Raw genomic sequence first — 15,145 nt, 5'->3', positions numbered from 1 at the left:
TCAGTGTATTTGTCAAACAGTTTATTTGACAGTCATTTCTTTCTGCTTACCCTAACTTCAGGACTAAGCCAATCCTGTGTATTCCTTCTCTCTCTAGGTCTTTCTCCCTCTCTCTTGTGCACACTGACCAGGTTTGGAATAAAATACCTACTGAATAAATAATTAAAATGCTTAGTTTTCAGATGTTTCAGTGCGCCCAGCGTGTTATACTGCCAGTATCAGTATACTGACGGTCGTCCTTAGATGATCATTACAGTAAACCAACATGCTAGCCATGGATAGGACAAGGAAGGGGCTGCCTTCTAGAATAATTCTGTGCCAGTCGGAAACACTGCCCCCTTTTTTCTAGGGAAAAACAAATGAAGGATGGAGAATTGGCAGTAGACATGACTGATTAATTGTATGGCCAGGTGGCAAATGCATTACATGTAGCAGTTCTCTGTCTCCAATGTTGGAAATAAAAATCCTAAGTTAAAAGTGTTTTCTTCAGCAGTGTTTGTATTTTAGCGCTGGCTTCCATTTTTTCTCACAGCTTTTAACAGAACAGGTTTAAAGTCCTATGGTTTCTGTTTCAGTGTGTGGTTCCAGCTTCAACCACAGTTTTTTTGAGACTGTGACTGAGAATATTCTGCTGTACTTCTTTGTTGCATGATGAGAATATTTTCATATAAATCTCTCGCGTCTTAATAAAAAGTTAATCTCGTTACATTTCCTTTATGTGAAAACGTTGATTCTTTGCATTTTCTCCATCGTATACGGCTGTCTACAAATGTATTTCAGGGCTTAGACTTGGCTAACATAGCAACTGAGATGTTGCTTGGGAGCACAAGGTTGAAATTAAATGAATGTAAATTAAACTATCACGCAAAGAGCCCTAACAGTGACATCTCTAAGGCCATGGTACAATCTTCCAAAGAAAGCAGTAGACGATTCACCATTTCAGACATTACAATCCAATCTAGAAAGCTGTAGTAAATATATTGCAGGGAACATTCCTGCACTGGCAGGGGGGTAGACTAAATGAGCTATTACCAGTAGCTCTTTTCCATGTCTGACTGATAGTTGGCTAGGAACATGTTTAGTATAGTCGCCAATTTTTCTCTTTTTTTTTCACTTGGAGAGCACTGGTGACATTGGCAGAAGAACGCTTCCTGTGTTTGAGAAAGGTTTGTGTGGCAGGGTTGTCCCAAAAGCAGGCTATTTTCAGAGGAGGCATAGACACCGATAGCCTTAATCCTTTCCTAAAGCTTTTTTGAGAAAGGCTTTCATAGGAACTGACTCATGTGAGAGGGTGTGGTGTTATTGGAGATATCTGTGGATTAGCTGCTGCACATATTTTCTGGTCTTTTAAATTCAAAGTCAAATGATACTGGATTTACTAATAGTGCCGGTTTTTGTTTTAGTGTATGATTCATAGCTTTTGATTTTTCTTGGAATTTTTTCTTCCCTTCCCTTATAACCACTGTCCTTCTGGGTAGAAGGAGAATTTTTACAGAATGATTATGAGAGTGAGGTAGTCAGTTCCTCTGTCTGTGTCTGCTGAACTGTCCTATAAAAAACATCTATGACAGTCCAAACGCGAGAGACGGTGAGTTGCGTTTAGCTCAGTTTTTCTGATACATTTATGCAAGACTTTTCCCTTTTAAAATACTCATCAGTGGCAGCAGCAGCAGCAGTAGTAGTTGCTGACAATTTAAATACCATGGAATTTCATCCTGATCAGTGCAGCTGTAGATGATATAACAGGTAGTGTCCCGACAGCTGTTGTGTGCCGTGCTGGTGACAGTGAGAAAGCTGGGCATGGGGAGATGGAGAGGTATCCACCACCCAGGAGACTCCTCTGCTTCCCTTGGATTATAGGGGGATGTTAATACACACCTTACAGCTCCTGTAAGCGTCAAAGCATCCGTGTGTCTTTGTCATAAGTTTCTGACAAAAATTTAATCGTCTTTCGGAACTGCAAGTGTTGATTTTGATCCCCACAAAACATAAGCTGTGTTTAAAATTTGAAAATCTTTCAAAGCAGGCAGTATTTTTCCCCCTATTAATCTGGTAAAAAGGCCACGGAAAATAGATGAAAGGGCAAGGGGACATTGAAGGGGGACACCAGATTGAAGCCTGTGTACAGAATTATCCTCCATGGCTGATTTTTCTGTAGAGGGACTGGTCTTAACGTGCAGTATATTGCAATATGCTGCTGCTCTTTGGTTCTGCTAAAACTTTGCTTACAGTGAAGCTGCAAAATAAAAACCTGGCTTGCTCTAAAATATCCTCTCTTCTCTTTACCTTTTTTTCCCCCCACCATATGATGCCCAGGGACTCCAGAAAGCCTCGCTGAGAAAGAAAGGCAGCTCATGGGTATGATCAATCAGCTGACCAGTTTGCGAGAACAGCTGCTAGCAGCTCATGATGAACAGAAGAAACTGGCTGCATCACAGATCGAGAAGCAACGCCAACAAATGGAGCTGGCTAAGCAGCAACAAGAACAGGTGAGTGATTATTAGAGTGGCTTTCAGCTTAAATAATTTTCTAGGAGGACTTTTCAGTAGCTTATCTTTTAGGGTTGATATTTCTCACATTTGCTCTCCACCCAGAATTTTTTCCCATTTGTTTTCTTAGGTGAAGAAGTTTGAACGTAAACTGGAAGAATGCTTTAATTTGCAATATGCAAAAGAGTGCTCTTTGTCTTTTAAAGATACACCTTCCAGTTTGGAGGTGCTATCATCCAATCATGTTTTTTTATTAAAAAAAAAGTGTACATAAGCATACAAATTCAGCCCTCCTCAATAATCTTCCAAAGTTGCTTGAAGTCGGTGATGCTGAATAGATACAAAAGGAACAAAACGCGGCATTTGGATTGTAATATGACAAATGAAAAGGTTGGTTTTGCCAACTGTGCGAAAAAATAGGGGAGAAGAATATAAAGGCAGTGAACAAATGTGACTTTTTCTCTTCTACGCTTGAGAGGCTTGATTTTCAGCTCTTGCAAATAGCCCTCCACTGAAAATGTAAACATGTTTTCACACGTAAACAGTTCCAACGTGCGCACATGGAGACATGATATTTTATGCAAAACCACAACTTTTCTAACGGATTTGCACTGTGCAAGTTTTAGCAGAAATGAATGTCCATTGTTGTACCTCAACATGAGCAGAGAGCACTTGGACATCTGATTTAAAATTTTGTCAGGAGTCCATCCTGCTACCTTTTATGTGAAAGCGTTTTGATCTGCCTGCCCATTTATTTCAGCTGGTAATGACGTTTGAGTTTATATCATAGAATTGCAGCTATGTGAATTTTATGAAGCTCACATAACTCTTTGAAAAAATCTGCCATAGTTGTCACAGTTCAATGTTTGTATTGTACCAAACAAGTGTTAAGATTCTAAACCACTGCTGTCATCTTCAGGTATTTTAGCCTTGGTTTTCCATATTTTTGATTATTTAAAAACCTTATCTTAAATACTGTGTATTTTGGCCTCACACCTGAAATCCCACGAGGAGAACAGGTTAAGTGACTTACCTATTAAACTAGAGAATTTATAACACGCTGTTGTTTACATGGAGAAGGTAGATGAAGGTGTGAAGGTGAAATAGGCAAGGTTCTTCCACAAGGAAACATCCTGCAGGAGCTATTTCCTTTGTCCTACCTTATAAAATCACTACTGCTACAGGATGGCTGGATGATCTGACAGTGAAAAAGAAAATTGAGAGACTGGAAAAATACAGTAAGAAATCCTGCAGGATTATTATTAGGATAACAAGAATTTATTTTAATTTGAGAAATTGTGTATAATTCTGTGTTATATAGAAATTAAAATAACTAAATTTTCAAAAAATGTCTGATAAAAAATATTTTGGTTGCTTAAAAGAGAGGCTCTAGAAAGAAAACACTTATTGAATCTTTTAGATGTGAAGTTAACTATGAGTGAGTGTTTCTTATGCTAATACTTTAATAATGGAAATGAAAGGAAATACCTGAGGGGAAGAATGCACAAAATTCCTCCCAGTAAGTATGTATAAGTTCCCATCTGACCCTGGGATGTGTACACATACCACGGGGAAGAGCGATACTCCTTCTAATGTTTGTACTGCTGTGCTAGCTGTGCATGAGACCAGAGCTTTTGTGATGACTCTAATGAAAATTTTTCAAGCTTGTTTTTTAAGTTTGAGGTAATAATGGTTTATCTCCATCAGTCCTCTGAGAACTCTGATTTGGTTCTGCTACTGCCTGCCTTTTCTTTCATTACTGCCTGCTTTTTCTTTCACTGTATGTAATATGTGCCTATAGTGAGGTTCCCAATCATTTAGCCGATGGAGAGGGAGAGTGGAAGGCCTTATGGAAACTCATATGACTTTAAGGGGAGACTACAACTACTCCATCAACTTCTTTAAATCGGTTTCAGCGTTGAGCTGTGTAGCCTTGCACTGCCTCTTAATTCCTTTCAGCTGACACACACATTGAAGAGTCAGTGATTTTCCCAAACCCAGTTCTAGTCTCTTTGTGTCTTTTTCTGCATCAAGGAAATAGGCACACTAATACCTTCCTCCTGGGTGTCAGATTTCCTTTTTTTGGAATTTTTGAATAGATGGTGCCAAACATAAAAAGAATATTACTGTCCATCCTACTTTTTGCCTTTCCTGCCTTCTCCTACTATTTTCCAGTTTCTCTGCCAGTATTGTTCTTCCTCCAGCAAGTTGGAGTGAACGAGCACTCGCTTTTTGGGGATTTTAGCAGTGTAATTTCAGATAAGGAGAGGAGAGATTTTTGCATCAGTGCTCCTCTTAATATCCAGCGCAGCATTTTCCTTAAGATTCCCTTTCACACTAGTGTTAGCTATGAACGGCTCCTGAACATGAGCCCCTTGCTTCAGCGTCAGTCCACGCTGCTGCCACCCACTCATGAAGGTTTCTTAGCTTAATAGAGCAAGAATAGAACCAAGGAGGGTGGTATGTACTGACTCCAGGAATGATGGTATGTATCTCATGTTTCTTCTGTGCAATTTCTCCACAGATTGCAAGACAACAGCAGCAGCTCCTGCAGCAGCAACACAAAATTAACCTTCTTCAGCAACAGATCCAGGTCAGAGACTGCATCTCCACCTGTGTCCCTGTTCTCTCTCTTCTTTCCTTTCTGTTTCCTCATGCTTTCCTTCAGCCATTATTGTCATAGTTTCTTTAAGAATCTCTACAGATGGCTTATGTCTTATTTATGTAAAAACATGAGGATGTTACCTGTCACTAAGCAAAAAAAGTCGGTTTCTGAAAGGCCTTGTATGGTTAACACTGTTCCTGCAGGATCACGAAGCAGATGTGAGAGTAGCTGGTCAGGGGAGCAGGTGTTTGCAGGACCAAATTCTCTTTCAGCTGTAGGTCAGGAGTGGCAAAAGTGTTGCCAGAAAGAGTAGGATTGCAATGGATCTTCTACAACTCTATTTTTGAGGTTATGCGGAAGATATTCCCGTCAGTGACTAGTAATCAAATGTCTCTTCTTCCCTCTGCCCCAGGGAAGATTTCGTCTAGAAATCTTCAACACTTTTGGTGAAGTATTGTCTGAACAAGAAACTAGTCAAAAGGTTGGTTAGATTCAGGAGAGAAACCATGAGGGTTCTAGGTATCTATCTACCTGTTTACTCCTAGTAGTAGAAAAATGTTGTTAACCCGGTGTAGTGAGTAAACTTTATGTAACCTCTTTTTTCCTTGAAGTACTCACAAGTGTTTTTTCATGCCATTGACTGTATTTCATTACTTTTCTTCCATGTGTGTATGTGCACGCCCCTGTTTTGGGAATAATGCAAATCAGCTTGCCCATGAAGGTTTCACAGAATAACAAAGGAGGGGTTTGACATTTTACAGATATCTAGAATCATGGTAAAATCTCTCTGTATTCAAGTATGCAGTTATGTATAGAGCATTGCAAGTTGCCGTGGAAGTGGATGTTATGCTCTGTTCAGTAACAACAGGCTTTTCCTTCCAAAGCTTCTTGTTACTGTTTCAGAATTAGTTGCCTAAAATCATGGGCCGTATCCATAACTGGTCTAAGAAAATTTAATTCCAGCAAAATGAGAGGAGTTGTATGGCTTCACACTAGAAGAAAAACTGGCTCTATCATTTCAGAGGATATTCTGTCAATACCAGGACTTGTGTAACTATGAAAAACTTGAGGAAGGTCCACCCCTCTGTTAATAACACAACTTATATACAAGATGTGCTTGGCTGAAAATAGTTTTGAGATTGAAAAGACCTGGCTTGGCCTCGGCCTCTGTATTTTTTTATTCTTCTTTAAATTTGTGTGGGAGGGATTTTTCTTTATTGATGTATCTTTAATAAGACTTTAAAAGAAAAACAATAGTAGAGCTTCCACAATAGCAAGGACAGTATTTGCATTTTCGACATCTAGCTATGGCAGTGAGAGAGGAAGTTGTTTTATAAGCAGTGAATAAAAATAAATTGAAGTAACATAATTTGACCCCAAGCCTTTTAAGTTTTAAGGCCTTGTAGATAAGAATGAAGTATGTCGTTTTTTAGGGTAGTGGAGAACACTGATTATTGATAATGAGATATAGAGCCTTTCATCTCTTGATCCCTGGTCCAAGTTTGACCTGAGTCAGTAGTAAATGAAAGTCAGCTAGCTACCATCTGATACAAGCTGCAAGCCTAAGAAATGATTTGGAGGCCTGTCTCAAGGGATTTCGGATGAAATATTGACCCTGCCAAGGTCAGAATTTCACCTCCAGGATCCGCTTCGCACAAAACCCATCAGATTTGGGGCACCCTCCTTTTGGATGGTCACAGGATAAAGGTCAAGAATGGAACAGGCTGAGAGACAGCACTGTCCTCTCATTCCCACAGAGATGATCTGTTTGTAGTGAAATTTTGGTTATACAGCCTGCCTCTTGGCAGTTCCACAGTCCATATGGTCTTGTAGTCTTGTGAACCCTGGTTGCAGTCCAGTCACTGTGAAGTCACTAATAGGGAGAAACATTTAAAAATTAAAAACCCCTTATTGACATTGAATACAAAGCAAAATGTTTCTTCTCAGTTGCATGGTTAGTTGACTGTTGTCAGAGAGAAGAAGCAATTCCTGAAGAAATCTGCCTTTGTATATAAATGGAGACAATGAAGTCACCCTAACATGCCCGTGTTTAAAACGGTCTGTGAGTTTACAATCAGGTTACGATAGGTGGAACAAAACTGTGACATGAATGTAGCTGTGAGTTCAGCTTTTCCGACCTTGCCCTAATTAATCTAACAGGCTTCTGTCACATTGGCCTGGAGTTTTTAAATAGCATTAGATTTATTGACAGGGAAATATTCCTACAAAGTCTGGATAACTATTTGACTTATGTGCAATTGAATGATTAGGCTGCAGTTATGAACACAACCTGTTTATGACAAAGGATTCGTTTTACTTGAGCCAATTTTTTCTAAGCTTGTAAGGGTTGCCATAATTCCAGATAAATTATTACACAGAAAGAAGCTATTGAAATATTGTATTGAAAACATAATACCCTAAGGTTAAAAAAAAGCACAACCTGACTGACCTGGTGATTTATGACTCCTTTCTCTAAGTGTGCTGACTTGGAAGCAGTTCCCTCTCTCCTTACCCCAGCACACAAGCACCGATAACACACACAGTACATGAGCAGGGAGAGACTGCAACGTGTCTCTCCTCCTTAGTGGACTGCAAATGCTGAGCATAACTACAATTCCGTTAAACTAGCCACTTCTGTGATGCTGAAGAAAGATGCGGTAGCTACCCGAGCTTAGAAAAATGTACCTGGCCCTCGAGTCTCTAATCGACGTTATGTCTTTTTCAAGTCCATCTCTTCTGAATTAACTGTAAGGAGGTGTCACTAACACAGAAGACAAACAGCTTGTCTTCATAGAGAGAGTTAAGGAAAGAGATAATGCTAAACTGGAGAAAAGTTGTAGATTCTATTAAATTTAAGAATCTGTATGACCTCAAAGTACTAAAATGTGATCAAGACAGGATTTTGTGTTTAGGCAAATGTTTATAATATTTTTCTTTCTACTTTTCAGGATATTCTAGACCTCATTTGTGAAGAGGTTTGAGTTTCTCTGAATAATTAACTAAACCTTCCCCCATCTTATTTTTGTGCCACTTTGGAATGCATCCTCCCATGCACACCGCTTTCTGTTCTATTTAATCTGCGTGTGTATGTGTATTGAGAAGGTTTTCACTTTACCAGTTTCTGCCTGCTCAGTATTTGAGGTCTTCTCCCCTGCACACCTCAGTCTTGCTATTTTCCCAGAGATGAAACTGGAATGTGTGTTCTGTCCTGTTAACTCTTGTGCAGCAGCAGCCCCAAAGATCCCAGGTTGTGTTTCAGAACAGCTCTGTAGTGATCTGCAGCTGTAGAATAGGCTGAGGAAGGAGCCTGCAGACACCAAGTATGGCTCAGCAAGTTCTTGGACTAAATCTAGCTTTATCCTTCAGGGCCTCAGAGGAACTCTCACCGTCACCTCCCCGTCTTCTTTCGTGAGGGCATGACCTCCTTCCTGGTGTCCTTGCTCTACAAAACGGCGAAGTCGGGGACTCTACAGGTGTCCCATCACATGGGCAGAGAGTGAAAGACACTTGATGGGTAGATGCTCCTTTTTCGTGGTGCTGAGCTAGCCCGCAGGACAGGCAATGAGCATATGTGGTGTTCTGCTTTGAGGGGTGTCTCTGAGACCAGAGTTTTGTCGGGTGGGGCAGGTTACACTTTCCACTTGCTCAGAGAAAAAGTCTAGCCTGGATTGACAATTGAATAGTTTGCTTTGAAGCTCAGTGACGAATGTCACTTTAATGGAACTATATTTAAAATGAAATATGGTTGTTAAAATTCATAAAGCAATTCATATTCAGTAGGGCACTGTTGATAAAATAGGTCAACCTTGCAGCCTAAATTGTGATAAAACCGATGCTGCTAATCTCACAATTTTGTAGAAAACCTGACAACGTTTTATGTTTTTTTCCTCAAGCCCCAGTTCTTGGAGTCATGTGATGACAAAAATGCCAGCTTTCATTTCTTCAAAACGTAAACTTCCAGCTCTCAGATTTCCAGGCAAAATCTGAAACCATGAGCACTACAAGTTCCAAAATTAGAAGGCAAACAAAACGGAGGCCAAATGTTGTTTTTTAAACTGTTCTGATTTTTAGTCAAAATTTTTTTTGGAGAGCCCAGCTCAAGATCTTGGAACACTTCAGATTGCCAATAATGTTTTGAGATCTTAGTTTTACTAAGATCTCAAAGCAGCAAGAAGCAACAGCGCTGCTTTACAATGTCTCTAATGTTTGGGCCATAGTTTTGTTTGACTTTTTAATTTAACACTGCCAGTACTTGGTTACTAATTTGTGTTAATTTCTGAGTGACGTAATTAGCCCAAGAACCCAGTGCTAGCTGAAGCCTGAGAGTAATTCCTGCCAGACAGCAACCGTTTGATGACTCTGTGTGTTTTAACAGAGGGTTTTCTTCTTCCTTCAGAGCTAGAGACTTTTCAGCAGGTGTTCTAACAGGACACCTTTCCTATTGGAAAGTTCGGACCTCTGAAGAGTGAGAGAATCCTGGCTAAATGCCGACGGAAGGCGCGCCTCGAGCCGCTCCGCCTGCCAGGCGGGTCGTGGCTTCTGTCTGGCACTTGGCTGGATGGCACAGGCAGCTCCAGAGCCCGGGGCCACTCAGCAGGCAAGCCAGGGGACCTGCTCCCCGGCAGAAAGCTCACCATGGTCTCCGTGGCCTCAAGCTTTGCAGACCCTTGGCAGCTGGTCTGGCAGGGAGCGTGGGCACCACAGCCCTCCAGACCATGTGCCCCGTTCGGTCACAGAAACCTGCCGTTCCTGACTCCCTCAGCTGCCTTGTGTGTGTCCTCCTGGCACCCAGTAAGGCTTTCCTTTGGGAGCCTGGATCCAGATTTCCATCCTCCCCACTCGCTGTCAGCTGGCTGTGTCCCTTTCCCCATGAGTTGTCTCCGTAGATGGAGAGGCCTGGCTGCTCTAGTATATTCCCAAATCAGAATATTCCCATTCTCATTAAGTTCTGGGGTTTAAGGTGTTGTTCCAATTTGGAATGTAATAAAATCTTGAACACTTGGAATTTCCTGGAGGATGGTTAGTCTGTTTTGTAGCCAGATCTATTTTTCAAAATCTAGCTATATTTTTGGGGAGGAAAGAAGGATTTGGTTTCTGAGTTACACAGAATTTCAGAAAAACATTTCTTAAGCTTAACGTGCAAAGTTTTGAAATGACACAGTTGTTATGGTCAAAACTTTCCAAGCACCAAGAGGCTCTGGGTTGGTTCCAGCCTTCCAAAACACTGGTAAAGAGACCTGCTTCCAGAGTGCTTTCGGTACCATAATTTACCCACACAGTTAATCTATGGTGATATTTTTTTTTTTTATTGTTGTTGCTGTTTAGCTTTGTTGTTGCTTTTAAACTCCTCAGGTGAGCAATCATCTATTATCCAGAACTGGCTGAATGATATTCAGGCCTGTTTGAGTTGTCTTGGTTTGAGAAAATGTTGAGATTTTGATTTACCTACTTCAGATGAAGATTAGTTATAAGCAGTACCCTTCTTGTTGTGAGAAGGCACTGATTGTTTGACTGTACGTAAAGAAATGTGAAGATTTGTTCCCTGCCCCGGCAAGTTTGCACTCTTAAGTTACACTTCTAACACAGCTCATACTTTTATTGTCTCTCTCCTGCTGGGAAGCAAACTCCAGCAGGCTACTGTGTGAGCTAGATACTTGGAGTACTTTGTGCCTGTCATAAGGAGGGTAGAGATACCCTGGTATCTCCTCCGTGCAACCATAAGGACTTGTGAAATTTCTTTCCCAGTCTCCAGCTTCTTGCATGCCTGTGACCCAGAGATCTCTAGGAGGCTTTAAAGGGCTGTAGGTGATGAATCCTTCACTTGAGGTACAAAAATAAGCAACCACCACGCAAGTGCTTGGTTACAGATTTAGTAGTGTCTGTTGGTTCTGTATGACCGTTTTCCCTGGGAATTCTGATTTTCTAAGAAGTCAGTGACAGCAGAGCAGTGCTTCGCGGCGCTACGACCCCTTCGCAAGCCCTTGCGCAGCAGAATGGTATTAGTTCTTCTGTAATTAGAGTCCTTTTTGCATATCAGAGAGAGGTGAGGACAAAAGGTTTCCTTGGTAGACAATAAAGCTGTTGAAGTGGGGGCCTGATCCAGCTCCCACTGAACATAGTGAAAAGGCTCTTATTCATATTAGTGGCAGTTTAATGAGACCTTTCTTCAGTAGGAAACTGTGAGAAAGTATCTTCCTTCTCACTCTGCGAAATGTTTTCAGAAGAGGCTCCATCCACTGAGACGTTTTTTTTTTTTGTTTTGTTTTGGGTTTTTTTTTGCCAGCGTGGATATGACAAGCTGTGACTGCACAGTCAAACCCAACAGGCTCCTAGATTGGGGACATTTTGTCCAAATTCGTCACGTGTCAGAAGCAGCTGTTTTCCTGCAACTTATAAACATGGGCATGCTGGATTTGGTGAGACAGGCCCAAGAAGGAGTCACACTGCAGCCTTTCCCATGACTTTGCAACCTCTTCCCAAACAACTGAGGTTGCCGGCAAAGAGGCTAAACAATTGTTTCTCACAAAAGCTCTGCAGCCGATGTCCTATCAGTTATCAGAATAACTCGCCTGTCCCTTGAGCAGGAAAAAGCCCCTGGGACATTAATTATTCAAAAAAGCAACCCCAAAAAATGCACACAAAAAAAGAAAAAAGACAAGGTTGGGGGAGGAAATAGGGAAAGGGAGGAGTGAAAAGAAAAATCTAGGCTAGCACTCAGAATGAGCTCACTGCTTGCTGGCCTCTCACATTCAGCAAAAACGTGTGTGTTTGGCTAAAGGGTACGGTGCCTGTACTCAGGGTGGGCTATGGGCCTTCACTTCCTTTCGTTGCCGTAAAAGTTCAGTTACGTAAAAGATTGAGGTGTTTATCTATGCTTATTTCACTGCAGAGCAACGTTTTGCTCTAATGTACCGCATTTTTACTTCCGAAGATTACCTGTAGAGCAAGCATCTACAGATAATTCAGTCTCGGGCCTTTCCTACGCTCTCATACAATCCAAACTGGCTGAGTGGTGTAGTTGCACCAGTGCAGACAAGGAGAATCTGCTTGGGATTTGTACACCTTTAATTGCAAGGGCATGCATCAGATAAATCAGCTTTTTTGCCTATGCTGAGCTACATGATTGTAACAGCACTTGCTGATAATGAAGCTTTCTCCAGTGTTACCAGTGCAAATGTTCAGAAATTACGAGATTGTTTTGAACTTCATGGCTTTTTGTCTTGCAATTTTAGCATCTTTACTTAATTTCCTTTTTGTTACTGAGCTTTCAGTGTTCTGTTTTCCAGATCTCTCACACAATCACAAGGGAGGGCCAGAAACTTATTTTTATTAAAAAACCCAAAACAGAACACTGAAACACCCAAAATAATCCAGCAGCTAGGACTGAGGAGAATGCCAGCAGGCAAATACAGTCTTTGCAGCTGGCAGCGTTGTGCTCCAGGGCCTCAGCTTGGTCTCTCTCCCCTCGGCGCATGTTCTCGCAGAGACCTCTCTTTCCCAGGCCCCTGTCTTTCTTTCAGATTCCCTCTTCAATTTTGGCATCTCTCTGAGGCACCTCACAACCTCTACCACTTCGTTCCATTTGCAGCTCCCTGACATTGCGGTACTGGGCGATCTTCCTTAGGCAGCTGCCCACCCTTTCCCACTTCAGCTCCTCCTTTCTGCCAGCTCTCCTCTTTTCTCTCCTTGTCATTATTTCCACAGTCTTTTTAGTGGTTTTGGTCGGCGTTTTATTGACTATAGAGCGCACATATGTCGTTTTGGGAATGTTTGTGTTCAGAATGTGTAGGGTGGCGTACCTGTGTGCGTGAGAGCTGTGTTCACATTTGAGTACCCGTGCAGGTATTTGCACAGCAGGCAGCAGAGGTGCAGGCAGCAGAGGTACAGGAGCAGAAAGTACCACGGTAGTTTGTGTAAGTGGCTTGGGAAGATGATCATGAACTCTTTATGGCTGCGATCTCATCCATATGGAGCGTGTGTAGTCATGAGCACTTTTGTTGTTTGGCCAAAAAAGGCTGCTAGTGCTGCCTCTGCAGTAAGGTAAAGCAGGAGATAACAATAAATTTTTTACTGCTGGCTGGTGGAGGTGTTTAGGATGTGTTTTCTTTATATCTTCATCCGCCCCTAATTGAAGATGCTTTAAAATTGAATGACTAGCAGTCAAAACGTGTTTGCTTCAAGCTGAGAAGAAAAATGCTGGTGTCTCTGCTTCCAAACTGATTGCGCTTTGTACACAACTGACAGCCACAGTCACTTTGAGTGACTGATAAGTGGGAAGCTTTGCCACTTATCAAGGAATGCGCGCTGAAAAGAAAGGACTGGAGCCGTTCAGATGCTTTGGCATGTTCAAAATAACATCTCACATCAGTCAGACTCAGAGGCACTAGGAGACATTTCAAAATAAACTTTATATCTATCTATCTATCTAGAGGCAAAGATTCAATTTAACAGACAAATCACTGTTTGGCATCACATTGGCTCTGAAAACGAGAACATCATTATAAGGGTCACCAGTTGCAAAATGACTCGGAGAGCTGCATAATTTGAGAGCATTTATTGTAGGGTCTCACTCCCCAGAACAAACCTAAATTTGAAAATTCACAACTGCGTATCACTCTGGTGATTTGTCTAAATTGGGGGTTTTCAGCCCTGTTGGCCAAGCAATGTTTAGTTTATGTAGCACGTGACATCCTGAAACATCCCGAAGAGAATGAAACTCTAAGCCAAATTATCTCATTTATTTCCTCTTCGATATTACGGAATACGTTTGGGATTGCCTGGCATTAACTAAAATCACAAATTGGTTATTAGGGTTATTTAGGAGTTACTGTGCTTTTCAGCAATACATGGCATGAATAGAAGAGGGAACTATTTTTGGTATGTGTTTGTTGGTGATACTATTTGGTGATACTTCTGTGATGAAATTTCGCCCTGCAGGAGCTGAGGTGCGAGGATATGTTTTCTTGTACTGACTCTGTAACAGCCTGTGTAGGGTTTGGTTGGCCTACTGGAGATGGCCATGTTTCAACCTGCCTTAGCAAGCATCATAGGAGTTAACCTGTTAGAGCCATCCCTGCAAACACTGGGTAGAAATACAAGCACACGTCATACTCAGAGCTGAAATGGGATGTGGACCTTCCTGTAAAATGGGAGAACAAGGAGATACAAGCAAGTAGTGTGTCATTGAGGGCTGGAGCACCTTTCCTATGAGGACAGGCTGAAAGAGTTGGGGCTGTTCAGCCTGGAGAAGAGGAGGCTCCGGGGTGACCTTATAGCGGTCTTCCAGTACCTCAAGGGGGCCTACAAGAAAGATGGGGAGAGGCTGTTCAGGAGGGCCAGTTGTGATAGGACAAGGGGTAATGGTTTTAAAATAGAGGGAGGTAGATTCAGGTTGGATATTAGGAAAAAATTTTTTACCATGAGAGTTGTAGAACACTGGAACAGGTTGCCCAGAGAGGTGGTGGATGCTCCATCCCTGGAGACGTTCAAGGCCCGGTTGGATGAGGCCCTGAGCAACCTGATCTAGTTGGAGATATCCCTGTTCCTTGCAGGGGGGTTGGACTAGATGACCTTTGAAGGTCCCTTCCAGCCCTAACGATTCTATGATTCTATGATTCTATGATTTCCCAAACTGGAGTTTGAACAGGAGATACCTAGTGTTCACCTGTGTCCACTAGTAGCACTTAAATAAAAAACATTCTGGTGACTGCTTCCAGGTTTGCACCTCTTGTCCCAGCAACATTGGGAGTGTTGATGTATAAGGACCATTACCTTTTATTACGATTCTAAGCTTTGCATCTGACCATCCAATTCTGCCCAGCTTGTTCTATCTTTATAAAATGGTTGCTTTTCTAACCAAAGTGGCTATGTTGAGAGACAGGTCAGGTTTGGCGTTCTAAAGTTGCTACCTATATTATCAAGAGGGAGAAATTTGAGGATTGTTTAGTTTCTACTGGCAATGACTTGCTTTTCTGATTCATCTCTTGCCATGTTAAGTGGTCACGACTTCATTTTGATGGCTCATTCGAAATAGAGTACTTCAAACTCTCTG

General features: G+C 41.7%; 1 protein-coding gene across 5 annotated transcripts in view; it reads left to right on the top strand.

Annotated features, from left to right (window-relative positions):
- The window catches only part of SOX5 (SRY-box transcription factor 5), a 299,360-nt gene that overhangs the window by 151,174 nt on the left and 133,041 nt on the right, over positions 1–15,145 (top strand). For all 5 annotated transcript variants that reach the window (XM_086610564.1, XM_086610561.1, XM_086610565.1 and 2 more), the window contains 2 exons: positions 2,317–2,489; positions 5,014–5,082. In XM_086610564.1, the coding sequence (XP_086466690.1) occupies positions 2,317–2,489; positions 5,014–5,082 (242 nt within the window). The remainder of the gene's footprint in view (positions 1–2,316; positions 2,490–5,013; positions 5,083–15,145) is intronic.

Source organism: Tauraco erythrolophus, chromosome 4, assembly GCF_009769465.1.
Source record: "Tauraco erythrolophus isolate bTauEry1 chromosome 4, bTauEry1.pri, whole genome shotgun sequence".
Classification (NCBI taxonomy): domain Eukaryota; kingdom Metazoa; phylum Chordata; class Aves; order Musophagiformes; family Musophagidae; genus Tauraco; species Tauraco erythrolophus.
Note: the sequence above shows the minus strand (reverse complement) of the source record. Positions and strands in the feature narration are given on the sequence as shown.